General features: G+C 48.2%; 3 protein-coding genes across 3 annotated transcripts; all 3 read left to right on the top strand.

Moving 5' to 3' along the window:
- The first annotated feature begins 645 nt into the window (after window positions 1-645).
- On the top strand, window positions 646-2,655 carry F5J12DRAFT_863774 (S-adenosyl-L-methionine-dependent methyltransferase). The gene is made up of 5 exons (XM_051746979.1): window positions 646-964; window positions 1,068-1,310; window positions 1,404-1,489; window positions 1,554-1,779; window positions 1,855-2,655. Exons 1-5 carry the CDS (start codon window positions 772-774, stop codon window positions 2,172-2,174), a joined length of 1,068 nt encoding a protein of 355 aa, XP_051595122.1. The 5' UTR covers window positions 646-771; the 3' UTR covers window positions 2,175-2,655.
- Window positions 2,656-4,894: 2,239 nt separating this feature from the next.
- Window positions 4,895-6,031, top strand: F5J12DRAFT_774339 (heterokaryon incompatibility protein-domain-containing protein; the record flags this gene model as incomplete). Its single annotated transcript, XM_051742295.1, has 2 exons — window positions 4,895-5,069; window positions 5,119-6,031. A coding segment is annotated over exon 2 (906 nt), but the record flags the coding sequence as incomplete, so codon positions are not given.
- A 61-nt stretch (window positions 6,032-6,092) lies between these two features.
- F5J12DRAFT_863745 (uncharacterized protein) lies at window positions 6,093-9,489 on the top strand. Its single transcript, XM_051746978.1, has 14 exons — window positions 6,093-6,991; window positions 7,039-7,514; window positions 7,568-7,595; window positions 7,650-7,739; window positions 7,803-7,887; window positions 7,946-8,263; window positions 8,327-8,391; window positions 8,450-8,493; window positions 8,546-8,575; window positions 8,633-8,741; window positions 8,799-8,855; window positions 8,904-8,933; window positions 9,018-9,094; window positions 9,158-9,489. Exons 1-14 carry the CDS (start codon window positions 6,227-6,229, stop codon window positions 9,258-9,260), a joined length of 2,277 nt encoding a protein of 758 aa, XP_051595120.1. The 5' UTR covers window positions 6,093-6,226; the 3' UTR covers window positions 9,261-9,489.
- The last annotated feature ends 4,752 nt before the right edge of the window (window positions 9,490-14,241 follow it).

Raw genomic sequence — 14,241 nt, 5'->3', positions numbered from 1 at the left:
TTGAAGGGACAATTGAGGAAATCCGGAATGTATTCGAGCTCCACACCTTACCGGCTATGACTGCGCAAAGGTCTCATCGTCAATATCGGTTTGTCGCTGGCATGGTGTAAGTCGTCTCCATATACTTCGCACTAACTCTGTCCCACTCGCAGATCACTACTGATGACGACAGTGTCCACAATGCCGGAACCGCACCCGGGGGAACGCCCTTCTACGCTTCTAAAGTTGCACTCCACAGCATCGCTAAAGGGCTCTCGATGGAGCTCCAGCCTCTTGGTATCAAAGACACGCATGTCGCACCCGGAGGCGTCAAATCCAACATCTTCAGAGGCCAGTCTCTCACCTTTAAACACTCCCCAATATTGCATTATGTTGAGTACGAAGGACAGATGGTGGAAATGACAAATTTGGTTACAAATGAGAGGAGTATGGATATGTCCGCTGGATTGGTCGTCAAGGTGTTGGCGACATACCCGTGATTATATCTGTCGATAGAATGGAACGCACGGCAAGTACATCTTAGGGAAGGTTGGCGTAAGGATGTCAGTCTATTCCGGAAAATTTGCAGGTGGCTGTGCCCACAGTACTCGCCCACCAGCTTCTCCCTCCGCGAACTCCGAAGATTTATGGGCTCACGGTCAACAGGAACGGCTTCAAAATGATCGCCGGCTGGCTCTCACAGCTACCGTGTGCGCCACGACACCGACAGTTCGCATCTGCCCATAGTGATACCAACACCGGGAACGCACAGGACAGACACCCACGCCAACGATGGCCACCTTCAGCAAAACCACCTTTGACGCTCTCTCCTACGCTTCCTCACGCCCAACGTACCCCCGTTCCCTGTACAATTATATCTTCGACTTCCATCGCCATCGATATCGGCCCTCTTCGCAATCCCTGAAGACGGATGCAAACGCAAACGCAAGGTGGGGGCGGGCAGTGGATTTGGGTTGTGGAACGGGTGCGTTTCGCTCGTTCTTCCATACTCTGGGTAGGGGTATTGACTGGGGTGCTACTGGATTCCTGGTATGCATTAATCGCTAACCGCTATCATCCACGGATAGGCCAGGCAACATTCGAACTGACGCCTTTCACACATGTCCTCGGGATCGATCCCAGCGAGAACATGATTCAATCAGCACGCGAAGCTCTGAAGAAGCGTCAGCCCCAGCTGCAGCAAGTCGATGACGTATCTGACGTCGGTTCCCGGCCTCCTCAGAGCCCAGGACAGACGATCGGGTTCATTCAGTCCCCTGCTGAGTCACTCGATTTTATCGCAGACGAAAGCGTCGATCTCGTCATTGCAGGTTCGTTTTCCTCTCTTTCCTCCTGTTCATTCCCCTTTGGCTCTCCGATCTATCACTCAACAATGCTCGTCGTGTCGTGATTGCTTCGTGTAGCCCAGTCATGTCACTGGTTTGATTGGTCCAGGGTTTGGCCCCAACTCGCAAGGATACTTCGTAAAGGCGGGACTGTTGCTGCTTGGGTATGTTCTCCCCCTGGCATCGACTACCGTTGACTCAAGCTAATACAATACAACGTGTGCACAGGTCTACACTGAGTTCCGCTTTCCCACTCACCCTAATCTCACTCCACTTATTTTGCACTATTCTGAATCCCATGACACGACATCATCCATCGGACGATATTGGCAACAACCTGGTCGGAGCATCTTATGGAGGCATCTCTTGGATGTTCCTGAGCCTAATTCCATGCTTGACGCTACCACCGGAGCGACGGAAGTGTTCGAGCCATTAGACAGGGTATATTTTACAGGTCTGTTTATCCTCTCATTACCCATTAACTGAGCCTCACCTTTCCGCATCCCCTATCATGTCTTCTGGTGATCAGGTTCATATTTCCCGGAACTTCCACCCTCTGAAACCTTGCCGGTTCTCATGCGTAAGATGATGACGTGGTTGGATATACTTGGATACCTTGAGACGTGGAGCGCTCTACACGCGTTCAGAGAAATGCACCCAGAGGATGCAGCGAATCCCGAGGGACCAGTCGAGGTGAGGTTTTGGAACAATTTGAGGAAAGGGGCGGCACTCGGCGCTGCTGGTAAACAGAGTGGGACTGAAAATGAGGAGTATGATATGGTCGAGCCGGATGCGGAGGTCGAGGTTGAGTGGGGTGTAGATATGATCCTCGCTCGAAAAAGAGCGTGATTTTGAAGGCAGATCGTAAATTCATGCAAGCATTTTATCGATATCCTTTTACAACGACGCTATCATTGGCATGCAAAACCCACTGTCGAGTGGCGCTGGTCAAACCGAGTAAACCAAATCTCCCCCCCCCCCCTCTCCCGCATCATCAATATTGGATGATGAATTCCTCGACATGGCTCTCAGTCTCGTCGCGGGCATTCAAATGTTCACGCTTGGAGTATATCACATGATGCATGATACATAATGGATCATTCTGTCGCAAGCCACGGATCCAACCCAACTAATAGTGTCGCAAATCGGCATCCATATTGTCTAGGCTTGCTCTTTTCTATCTCATACACTGCTCAATCCGCGAATTACGACTTAGTCTCGACACCCCACCGACAATTGTGCCGGATTTCCCGCAAACGTTTGTACACAGGATGGTAAAATTAACGAAAGCTGAAAGTACCTTGTAGGTTTCCCCTACTACTGTATGTACAAGCACTGGACTATTACGGGAAGACAGCTTCAATGTTCATTACCGGCTACGTTCGATACCACTTTGTCCCGACGGTGAAGAGTCCGAATCCTATCTTTCGACGACGGTCACCCAATGGCACCGGGATGGCACCGAATATCCATCGCGTCTCTAGCGATCCCCAAGCTCCTTCCGAGCACCAACTTGGCCTTAGACAGCGGAGCTATCGAGGCATGAGGGATCACCCAACTTCGTGGCCGAGCTATGTGTCGGCTAACAGGCTCTTCTATCCGCGAAATTTTTCAGGTATGTGTCTGGCAATTTCTTGGGTTCGTTTAGTTTTCCATCGCCTGTACTTTCCTTGAAGAGTGGTGTGATGTTGTATCGACGTTGACAATGCTGGTGGGAGAGCTTGGATCTTCCGTCACCTTCTACGGTAGAACCGCCCAGACGCTATGGGTCACCTCTGGCTAAACCACGGGCATGTCTTCTCTAACGTTCTCTATTGAGATCAAGCTTTAGCTCGAGCGTCGCACAAGCACTGAGTGTTTTTACTGGGAACCCACTGGAAATACAGGTATTCTCTGCGTTAAACACCAACATGGAAGCAACATTTGGACTCACTCTTTTTGAGAGCTTTTTTCGCATCAAATCCCCACAAGAACGTGATCCGATCGGTACCTGATGCGGTAGCGTTGACCAGGTCGGCAGATGGCAGCACCATAGCCATTATTCTCATTTGGACAGCACGATGTTAAAGTAGGTCGTGAATCTATACGAATTTTTATTTTTCTATCGATAGACCTGCAATGCCGCCTCCTTCTACACCTTCTACGTGTGTATTGAAAGCATCGATGCACTATACATCGTTGTTCTCGCGCACACACCTGTCTTATACACGTGCACCAAGACATATGGATTGTCTCGGCAGCCAATATGCAATCCATTTTTTCCCATACGTTCTGGCTCATCAGCGAACACGACCGCACTACAGGTATGTTGCTAATGCCTTTTCCATTACCATATCTCAGTAGGTATACTTTTCTAACTTGCAGTCAAATTCGAATTCGTCATGTCTATCGTCCGCTTATTGTTGCTCCACGTGGGTGGCAAGGTCAGGACGGGTTCGAGGGAGAGAGATTGGTATTTGTAGGTGTTGGATCTTGGGGTATGACATCCAACTACTTTGATCTTTCATTGATATAGTGCAAGTTTGTAAGTCGTCTACACGCACCTCATATTTCCTCGTACCCCTGGCATGTCATCACTTATGATGACCATGTTCACAATGTCAGAACGGCGCCCTAGAGCTTGTCCTACTGCAACGCTCTATAACATCGCCGAAGCCCTTTCGATGAGACCTAAGTCATTTGATACCCCAATATTAATGATGAGACCTTCACGGTGGTTGGTTAGACGCCAGGATCGCGTTCGAGATGAATAACATGGCGAAGGTGCCCAGTTCGATTCTATACCAGGCTTGCTCAGTCATCGCTTCAGCAACTGAACCCACACTTCGTGTATTACCCCATCCCTCATCAGTCAGTTTGTTCTTCTAACCCCTGACGACAAATATCCCCGAACGTGTCTAAAAAGAACCAAAAGAAATGAAGCACAATAGACAGAGTTATCGGGGTCGCTGCCTCGCGACCTTCGACGGTAGGCCGGTTGAGGGACTCGCAAGACTTTTCTTCTGTACAATCTACGTCATTATTAACAGCTCAGCAGCTCAGTTGGTAAATTTTCAATCGCCCGCTCTTGGTGTCCTGTGTTTGTGGCCTGCCTGGTTTCTTGAAGCAAGCCCTTACTATCTACCGTCGTAGAGCCCACATTTCATCGCAGCTGTCAAGGAGTGATCCAGCACGTACTACGGACTAGCATGGTCCCGCTTGATTGCAGGTGTAACGTTGACGGCAAAATTGACTCCAAGTTCGCGTATGCAAGATCAACCCCGGGCCGCATAATACAACGCAAGAACAGGTCGAATTGGACTTGATCCCACTATTCACCTGTCAGCAAATTCTGAGATCATCTCGAAGCGAATTTGATACCTTACCCAGCTGTTACTGAGAAAAACGACATCATGCTCGTCTTTTCACAACTTGTAAGTTTGCGTGCCTTCGCCCTTCGCGCGGAAGCCTATTCTCGAGCCGAAGTAGACGCCAGTGCATCACGGCCGTGAACACTGCTCGCCCACTACAGCTTGGAGGCCCCGATCGTGAGAAAAATTTCGTGATCATCGTATCAGGTGATGAGAACACGTGTGTTCCTTGCGGCCTTGTCTAAGCGTTATTGCGTTGAGACTTCCACGTTCTCCTGTGCTGTTTATCTTGCAGCCGCTCAACTCTTTGACTATTCGACTGAGACTGTAGATACCGTCATCCTCTCGTTGTGCTATACCAACCTGGCGACTGGGCTTCGAGACCTGTCTTTAAGTGCGTGAGGTCTTCATCTCCACAAGACTGACTCACTCATTAATCGCAGTTACACGATGCGGCTCATTGACGTTGCTGCTATACTCGATGTTGAGGAAGGTATCGACCAAGGGAATGGGGTTAACCCCAATACCGAAATCATCAAATGGTTTTGCGGCCCTGACCTTGAGGACAAAGAATATGCCATTCTATCGCATTGCTGGGGCGTGGCAAAGCAGGGCGAGAAAGAGGTCTCGTTTAAGGAAATGACCAAGCTTTTACTTATGGATAAGGGAAGGAGAAATGAGATCAGAGGGCGCACCGGGTACAAGAAGATAGTTGACACCTGCAAACAGGCGAAGAAAGACGGTCTGGAGTGGGCGTGGGTCGACACTTGTTGCATTGATAAAAGAAGCAGCTCCGAACTATCAGAATCAATCAACTCAATGTACCAGTGGTACAAAAACGCGAAACAATGTTACAACTACCTCCACGACACCGTTGGGGACTCTTGGACGGACCGGAGAGAGTCGACGGTCATTCCAAAGTGGTTTTCGCGAGGTTGGACCCTTCAAGAACTCATTGCACCCAAGCTTGCCCATTTCTTCGATCAGAAGTGGGAATTCATAGGCGACAAAACTCAACTTGCAGACTCTCTCAGTGTCGTTGCGCGAGTCCCCGCGCATGTCCTGAAGTATGGACTGGATGGAACGCGTCCGAGTGTAGCCCAGGTTATGTCCTGGGCTGCTGACCGGACGACAACACGGGAGGAGGACCGGGCGTATTCGCTATTGGGGCTCCTCGGTGTGCACATGCCGATGCTTTACGGGGAGGGAAAGAATGCATTTCGTCGTTTACAACTGGAAATCATTCGCATGTCCAACGACCACAGCATCTTTGCGTGGGGCCACACATGGAAGTCGGGGTGGTCCAGTAGCTTCTTGGCGGACGACCCGAGCTGGTTCAGAGATTGTGGCAGCATTGAGCTGTCATTATTCAGTACGTTCGTCGCGGACCTGAAGAAAGACCTCACTGAAGAAGAAGGCAACAATTTTGGCCGGCTATGGAAGACGTTCACCGTTACTAATAATGGTATCAAAATACGGCTGCCCACTATAACCCACGGGTCGATCTCTCAGGTCATTCTGGCATGTAGTGACCTATCCGGCTACCCCAAAATGATAGCCATACATCTGGTAGTTTTGGACTCTACCTGTTTCAGGATATTTGGCATCCCAAACCACCCCGGGAAAATGGAATTCAAGCAGCACTTTCTTCCTTATACAGAAGCCAGGTATCCAACTACTTCCGTCTTCGAGTTACAATACCCGACACTTTCGCACAATGGCTTTGTCCTGGACTGCGTCGTGCCTGAAGGCACAGAGGTGAAAGACACTTCGATCACCCTCTCGGAAGAGAAAGATTTTGCTGCCATCTCTTATGTCCGCAGGGAAGATGACACTCGCTTTTTGGTACTTCTCAGTAATTGTGGTCCCCGACGCTCTGCGTTTACTATTTTGTCCCCTGAGAATTTCGAGCAGAAGGTGGCATTCTTGCGGCGGCGGGCTTTGCAGAGACTTGTGGATGAGTGCTCGGACATTTCACCCTACTTCATCAAGCATGCCCATTTTCGTCGATCCATCCAGGGTGCAAGGGTGATCTATGGAGCGACACATCGTGACGAGGCGCGTTGCATGGTTACGATCGACATTGCCCGGTGCCCTGGTTGTTGCACATCTGTGAGCCATGCAACTTATGATGTTGGTGTGCTTTACATATTAGACCCCGATGTGCCTTGCTCAACATTGATGCCTTCACAGCTCATTGAGACTGGAGTCCCTGGTCTGATGAGGAGATTTATTTCCTATAAATCGCATCAAGCGTATAACTTGTCTGTCAATTCTTTTCCAATGGACTTGGTGCTGGTAGAATCAGAGACTAAGGTGAGGCCAATATGCAATATACATATTCCCATGTCTAATGACCACAGGTGGGTGATTATGGCTGTATTCCACATGATGGGGATTTGTTCAAGCCCGAAGGCAATATCTCCGAGTTTGCTCCGGACCTTGCAATTGACCCTGTCAAGAATTTTGTCAGTGGCATGCATACCAGATGGATGCAAGAAAATCTTTGCATAGCCTCACCATTTCAGCAGAGTCGGTGTAGCTATCATCGTCTGGCCCTCTATGATGCAACTGGCTGGTCACTTCCAGTGAACCAACAGCTTGTTTCCTTGCTGAAAGAGTTGTCTTTCCATCTTGCAGGCAAACTTCTTGTAACAACAATCATAAAGTGTTCAGAGTGCCACATTCTTGGAGCTGATTTCAAATCTGGTGACGTATTGGGTCCTGAAACATGGCAGAAGTTTGGCACCTCTACACCTTTGTGCTCCCTCATGATGCCCATGTCCTGGCATCAGGTGGATCCAGATGAGGGGGTCATGGATATGTTCCTGAATATCATGTGAGCATATCAATGCTAGTTCATCTGTCATTGGAGATGCTGATATTATGTAGACATAACTTCTCAGTTCTAGCTGGATGGGTAAGTCTGTCACTAAACAACTTCTCAAATGATTGACTCCTGAGTATCTTCAAGACAGATGAGGAAGATGAAGTGACAGTGTCCTGTGAGGGTGCTGTTAAATTCTTTCTAGGAATATTTGGTGGCTGCAACTTCAATGATTTTGTACACATTTTCTTTCCACTTTTTTTAATTCATCATCTGACTCCAGGCACTGGTCTGATCCAGGTTGGGGAGATAGCATTCTTTAATGAATTACCCTTGATGATGGAGCCAAAATCAAAATCATGTAATGAACCCTGCACAAAAACAGGTAATTCTAAGTTGAAACAATGAGATGTGCTGCTCATTTGCAAAACCTTGTCCTTCAGGCAATGCCTCCCCAACACAGGGTATGTCTGAAGACAGGGAAGTAATGGTGGTCACACAGAAGTGGTGCATTGGGACATTAGTTCCATACTTACCACAGGAAATTTATCAGTGGCAGTGCCATGTGTGGGAAGTTGTACCATGCTGCAACATGCATGTGCACACATGCAAGATTGTAGGTCGGATGTGCATGTCTAGAAGTCTTTGTCCTTCAGGAAGTGCCTCCCCAAGACAAGATATATCTGAAGACAGGGAAGTGATGGTAGACATGCAGGAGGAGCAGCACATTGGGATATTAATCAAACACTTGACAGAATTTGGTGACTGCTACCCAGTATTTCCCCCAGAACCTGGATCTGACCTGCAGTTTTACCTCAACTCAGCAGCTGATACTAGAACATTGGAAAACAAGATAATTACATTAGTGTCAGCACCCTTTGCTGCAGTGGTAAGTTTATCCAGTTGCTAGTTGTCAAGTTTGTAGTTGGTTACCATGTCATGGAAAGTTTCTTCAGATCATTTCTACCATCTATGAAAAGTGGGAACCCAGGTAAGAGTATATCACATCTCTCGGATAGCCTCACATTTCACCTCTTTGTCAGCTCCTGTGGGCTAGACACTAAATTTGATAGGTGCACATTTCAATCCTTGCTCAGTCATATATGCTCACTGTGGTGTTTTCCATTCAGATGCAATTTTCTATCTGTGGTAGAAGAAATCAAGATGTTGCAAAAGACACTTTCTGGAACCAATGAGGATCATTTAAGGCATGCAATGGTGGAAGATATTGCAGGAAAGGTAAGACTTTAGTGACCATTGTTGATGGCTGGCTTGCTGAGAGCAGGCACAAATTAGATCCTGCTAATATGTTGGCATGGAGTCACCTCAGAAATCACACAAGTTCTAAGAAAGGCAAGTCAATTCTCACTTTCATTGATGCTGATTGACATTGAGTGACAGGTGATTGATTGCTATGTGAATGGTGCCACTGTGGAACAGCACATGCAAACATCTTGAGCCAATGTAGGTTGCTCCATGCACACCCAAGAGCAAAGACAATAATGCTTCACCTAGAATGTTCACAAAGTTGGAATGGTTCTCAGGAATGTGATTAATTATATCCCAGATGATGGTCAGGGTCCACTTGAACGGTGTGTGCTCTAATATATTGTAATCACCAAATTGATTTCAGAGCTTATTTCCCACTAATCCAGGGTGATAGGTGATGCAGCAGAGGGCACCTCTAAATATCAGTTATTACTTGCAGAACTGGCTGAGCAGGCCACCCAGCTGGTGGAGGTGGCAGGAGTATGTTGAAGTGAAAGAGGGAGTCCTCCAAGTGTTGCATCTTGCCTGACTGTTTCCTTGTGTTCATTTTCTGTTGGACTATTCTTTCCTCTTTTGGCCATCTGCTCTCTGATCCAATGGCCCCTTCCTTCCACCACTAGCATTGTTGCCTCACCACCTTGTTGAATGCATGTGTCATAACTACTCAGCCAATGGTGTATTTATCTTTGTGTGTTGTAGATGTGTAAGCTGTTGAGATAACCACAAACTGAGGCCTTGTGCCCAGTGTAAGAGACTGAAGAAAATTTCACTGGGCACACAACAGTAAGTGCACAAAAATGATAAACAAATGTAAACAATAAACAAAAGCAAACCAAGGACACTTAGAGCAAAGCTAAGTGTCCACTACATGTCTGTAGGGTTAGATAGAAATAACACAGAGGAGAAATGCAGTCCTGAGATGCACAGGCACCTAATATGAACATAAGCTTAGGGGGGAAGAGTCTGGAACTATGAAGGGGATAATGCATATGTGAGCAGAGAGTGGGTGAAGGTGCAAAGCACCTTCTGGCTGTGGTGAGAAGGTGATCCAAGATGACTGTTAGCTGTGGATCCCAGGTGTCAGGAGGGAAGTGCCTGACATGATGGGCTGATGCTAAGCTCCCTGCCAACTAGGAGGGCATTGACTTCTACTCACATGTGTCACTTCAGTGGACTGGGGGCATGGCTATGCACACAATTTTGGCAGCTGTCTCTGTAGGCATGGCTTGTATGTATGGTGTGAGTATTTGGTTGTGCTTCCTCAGGTAGAGTTGGAAGGCATTACTTGCCCACCTCCCTTTGACCTTCATCATGTGAAAGGGGATTCCTCATGATAAGTATTCCAGTGGAGCTCCAATCCTGAGCCTGTCTCCATGTATGTTGTTGTGACCTGCTGCTTTTGCTAGTTTTTTCAGGCATGAGATAAATGCTTGGCACATCAGGGGGTGGTGTTTGCCATCTTTCTTGTAAGCAAAAAGGGGGCTGTTGGCAGGTGGGTTGTTGATCTGTAGATGCTGGTGGAGTGCTTCATGAGAGTCAGACAGGCCTGACTGTTTCACCCAGTTCACTTCTTCACCTCTGGGGTTTGACTTTGTGCTCAGCAGGAGAAACACTGTGGTGGTAAGGCCATTGCAGTCTGTGTCCTTGTGTACTCTGTTGGGGGTGATGTGAAGCATGGGGTTGAAGGTGTTGAGGCATTTGATTCTGAACTCTCCTACCCTGGTGGGTACATAGAAGGTGGTTGTTAGGCGAAGTGAACATGGCTATATCCAGGGGGTCTTCTTCCTATAGGTGTACACAGAGGTCACATATCATCTGTACTGTGATGGGTTTTCAGAGGTTCTGTTTGGAGGAGGAAGGGGCAATCTTGACTGTTCCCTTTAGCATTGTCATTATCTGGTCTTTGTGTAGAATCCATGGCAGGCCATTGAGGGTGTGCCATGCACATACATACTTTGTTTTCTTTTTTTTCTTGTTTCTCTCACTTTACTGTACAAGACTAAGACTGGACTCCTGACATTGGCAAAAAAGAAACAAAACTGCTATGCTATGACAACTACTCAGCTTTGTCATGACCATATCTAGACTACCCTAGACCAGCTCTACCCCAGTCTTGACTGGTCTCTTCCAACCCCTGCCTTGGTCCCAGCCTTGATACTTCAACCCAGAAACATGTTAGCTTGTGAGGCACTGCAAGGCAGTACCCAATTGAGTTGTCTGCTCAGTTGGTACCAGACTGGTGCAATACCTGGCCCCACCACTAGTCCTGCCTGTCATGACCATGACACCAATGTAAGCCCCTAACTTCTACTCTTCCCCCTTCTGCACCCTGGGAACCTTTCTCCACCCTCTTCTGACACATTCCCACACTCCTCTGACCCTCCCAACACATCTCCACACCTCTCCAAGGTCCCCTGTCCATGTTCCAACTGACTCCACTCAATTCTGCCCTCAGGCTGGTGACATGGAGGCCAGACCTTCATCTGTGCCTCCTCCAAGGCCTTGGTCAGCTCAGTGGGCTGTCAGACTTGTGGCCCTGCATTCCAGATAGGGTTCCACCCTTGTGTCAGTTTTCTCTCCATTCTTCTGCTCCTTTGGTATTTACCCTCTTTCCCTTGTTGTAGTAGTTTCCTTGTCTCAGTTAAGGTCCACATTGTCCCTATCCTCTATACCTTGTGTTGGAGGGACTGCTAACCTGTTATATGCTTATTGGTTTGCATTCTACACTGCACTGCCCTTGACCTACATTGTATATAAGGCCATGTGGTACTCCAATGTAATCAGTATGAATATTGAATAAAGTCCCCACTTCCAACTCCCTCTGAGTCTGTTCTACCTCTGAAATATGAGGGCTGAGCTTGCACAAGGGGGCAGCACACTAGCTAAACCCAATGCCCTCTTATATGACCTCTGACCTCCAAAACTTTCCTCCATACCCCTCTGCTCACTCTTTGTTGCATATCTTGCCACCCAGTGGTCAGATTCACTTCAGACTTTGACTGCTGTACTCCACAGCCCAACCTGCTCCTACTCTGCCCTAAGAGGAAGTCAGGGGTGTTGTGCAATCTTGACACTGCCCCAGTTCCCAGTAAACCTTTGTTCATGCCTTTGCTTGATGATATTCTTTGTAACATTGTACTTACCAATCAGTTTACCAATCACCACTGTACCAGTGCAACCAGTCTCTGGTGCTATGTTACACTTAGTTTACCTCTAGTATTTAAGCCATAGGAACATCTGTTTAGCCTCAGTCTGAAATCAAACTAGTCTCATCTATCCCACTCTCCTCTTTCTCTTGTCTTCTACCTCTTGACCAGACTGTGGCCCATGCAAGGGAATAGTGCTGCCCTTCAGTTGCTAAGTCCAATAGTCCAAACCTCTAGTACCTTTGTCTTCCCCTCTGACCCCTGACTGGGCTCCAGACCAGCCTTGGACCAGTGATGAACTAGACTTAACAGGCTTCAGCCATGTTTTCATCTTCTCCCTTGACCCCCCCTTCCTCAGCCTGCAGCCACTCTGCTTCCTCATGCAACTCATCCAAGTCAAGATTGGACAAGCCTGAGTCCAAAGGGGTGACTGCCACCCCAAAGCCATAGGATTCATTGAGTATTGACTTGAGGGTGTTGGTGATTTGGCCTGAGTTCTCAACAGCAGTCTCATGAAGTTCAAGAAGGCTGGCCAGGTTGTTGGCAATCAGCCCTGTGGCCTTGATCAACTGATCAAGTTTCTCCTCTAAACCTGAGTAGTGCTCAGTGCCAGCCTCCTTCGACCTATTCCCATTGGCCTCAGGTTCATTGAGGTCCAAAGCCTCAGTCAGCTTCATGCTCATCTTTGCCTGCTTCTGTTTGCTGGGCCTGGCCTCAGCATTCTCCTTATTGACTTTCTGCTTTTCCCCTTGTTGACCTTCCCAGCAACCTTTGGCCCAGCCTTGGCATCCTTCCCATCCCTGGGCCATTGACACTTGCCCTTTGACTGGTTGCATTGCACACAGGCAATGTGTTTCTTGTTACCATCCATGAGGAATTTTCAGACAACTTAAGCCTGTCAAGTCTGGGCCTACTCTGAGCAACTCTGATGCTAGACAAGGTCTGGGGAGAGGTTTGGAAGCAAGTCTGACACAAAAGAACAGAACTCTGACTGGCAGAGTGTTGGCAGGAACAAAGTCTGCTGAGACAAAGGTGGAGTGGAGTGAGGGCATTGGGTTTAGCTTGTGCACTACCCCCTTGCATGATCTCAGCCCTCATATTTCAGAGGGAGAGGACAGACAGATAGTCAGAGGTGACTCCAACAGGCAGAAGACAGAGACAGAGGGAGTAGGGACTAAGTCAATATTCATATTGAAGAACAGCAGAGTATGATACATGCTTTTATACTACTATGGAGGTACAGTAATTGGAATTGGAACTGACATATGGAGACTCATAAAATTTCAAGTAAAACTTCCTAGACAATGAATGAAGGGTAGACAGAGGACATACAAATGGGTAACATGGAACATCCCAAAAAGGGAACAGTCCAGGCACTGGACCATGCAGTGTGCACACTGCAGAGTACCTGACTGTGTGCTGTCAGGGAGAAGTCTGAAGGGTAGTCACATGACTCCTCAGAGAATGGTCTGCATGGTCCAGTAGGAGAGCAGTACAAGTCCAACAGCAGTCAGAGCAGAGATGGTTCATAAACAACAGAAGGTGGGTGGAGTTGGTGTGTAGTGAGTGAATGACCAGTGGAAAAGGGTGCAGAGTGAGTGAGGACTTAGAATGAACACACAGTCATGATAGTGCCCCCCCCCCCTAGGGCCTGAACCCCTGAAGGCCACTTGTTCAGAATGAGATCAACACAAGTTGATCATTTGAAATTGTTTTGATGCCTTGAGGACAATGGTTTAGCCATGGCAGAGCTCCATCAGAGTCTGAAGAACTGCTTAAAAACACATGTTAGGGTACTGAACCTTTGTCCCTGCCCCCCATCATCATGTCTTCCCAGCACCAGAGCAAAGCCCCCCAGCCAACCCCCAGCCATGTCTGCAACTATTCCCAAGTCACAGATGAAGAACTGGTTGTCCTCACCAACAACTCCACTGACACTGAGTGGGAGAAGTCTGCAGAGAAGGCATGCCAATGAGAGGAGACCAAGCAGAGAGAGAAAGAGCATGAGGTAGAGTGCAAGGCCAAGTGCAAGGAGGCCAAGAGGCAGAAGGTGGAGGAGGAGCAGTTGGAGGAAGAGGAGGCTCAAAGGGAGAAGGTGGCAGAAGAGGAGGCAGAAAGGCAGAGGCAGAGGGCCTCTGAGGAGAGAGCTCAGGCCAGGTGGGATGAGGCCATGCAGAGGTGAGTGGCAGAGTACTGCAAGTCAGGTGGAACTGACTCATAGTTCTTTTTTCATAGGTTATGTGGTGCTGTCTATGATGTGAACAATGTACAGAGGGTACCTGGGACCTCTGTGGTGGCAGTTGTGCCCAGGAGGCCCCCATGCA

This window comes from Pisolithus orientalis (genome assembly GCF_024613125.1).
Source record: "Pisolithus orientalis strain OTSU chromosome Unknown F5J12scaffold_61, whole genome shotgun sequence".
NCBI lineage: Eukaryota > Fungi > Basidiomycota > Agaricomycetes > Boletales > Pisolithaceae > Pisolithus > Pisolithus orientalis.
The sequence above is the reverse complement of the archived record's forward strand: the minus strand, read 5'-3'. Positions and strand labels throughout refer to the sequence as shown.

Bases quoted from the DNA above. Each gene is read 5' to 3' on its own strand.
- F5J12DRAFT_863774 (XM_051746979.1), top strand. From the start codon at position 772: ATGGCCACCTTCAGCAAAACCACCTTTGACGCTCTCTCCTACGCTTCC. The intron at 1,490-1,553 runs GTATGTTCTCCC...ACGTGTGCACAG, and splicing joins GCGGGACTGTTGCTGCTTGG to GTCTACACTGAGTTCCGCTT. The intron at 1,780-1,854 runs GTCTGTTTATCC...TCTGGTGATCAG, and splicing joins AGACAGGGTATATTTTACAG to GTTCATATTTCCCGGAACTT.
- F5J12DRAFT_863745 (XM_051746978.1), top strand. From the start codon at position 6,227: ATGATAGCCATACATCTGGTAGTTTTGGACTCTACCTGTTTCAGGATA. The intron at 6,992-7,038 runs GTGAGGCCAATA...TAATGACCACAG, and splicing joins TGGTAGAATCAGAGACTAAG to GTGGGTGATTATGGCTGTAT. The intron at 8,742-8,798 runs GTAAGACTTTAG...GGCACAAATTAG, and splicing joins TGGAAGATATTGCAGGAAAG to ATCCTGCTAATATGTTGGCA.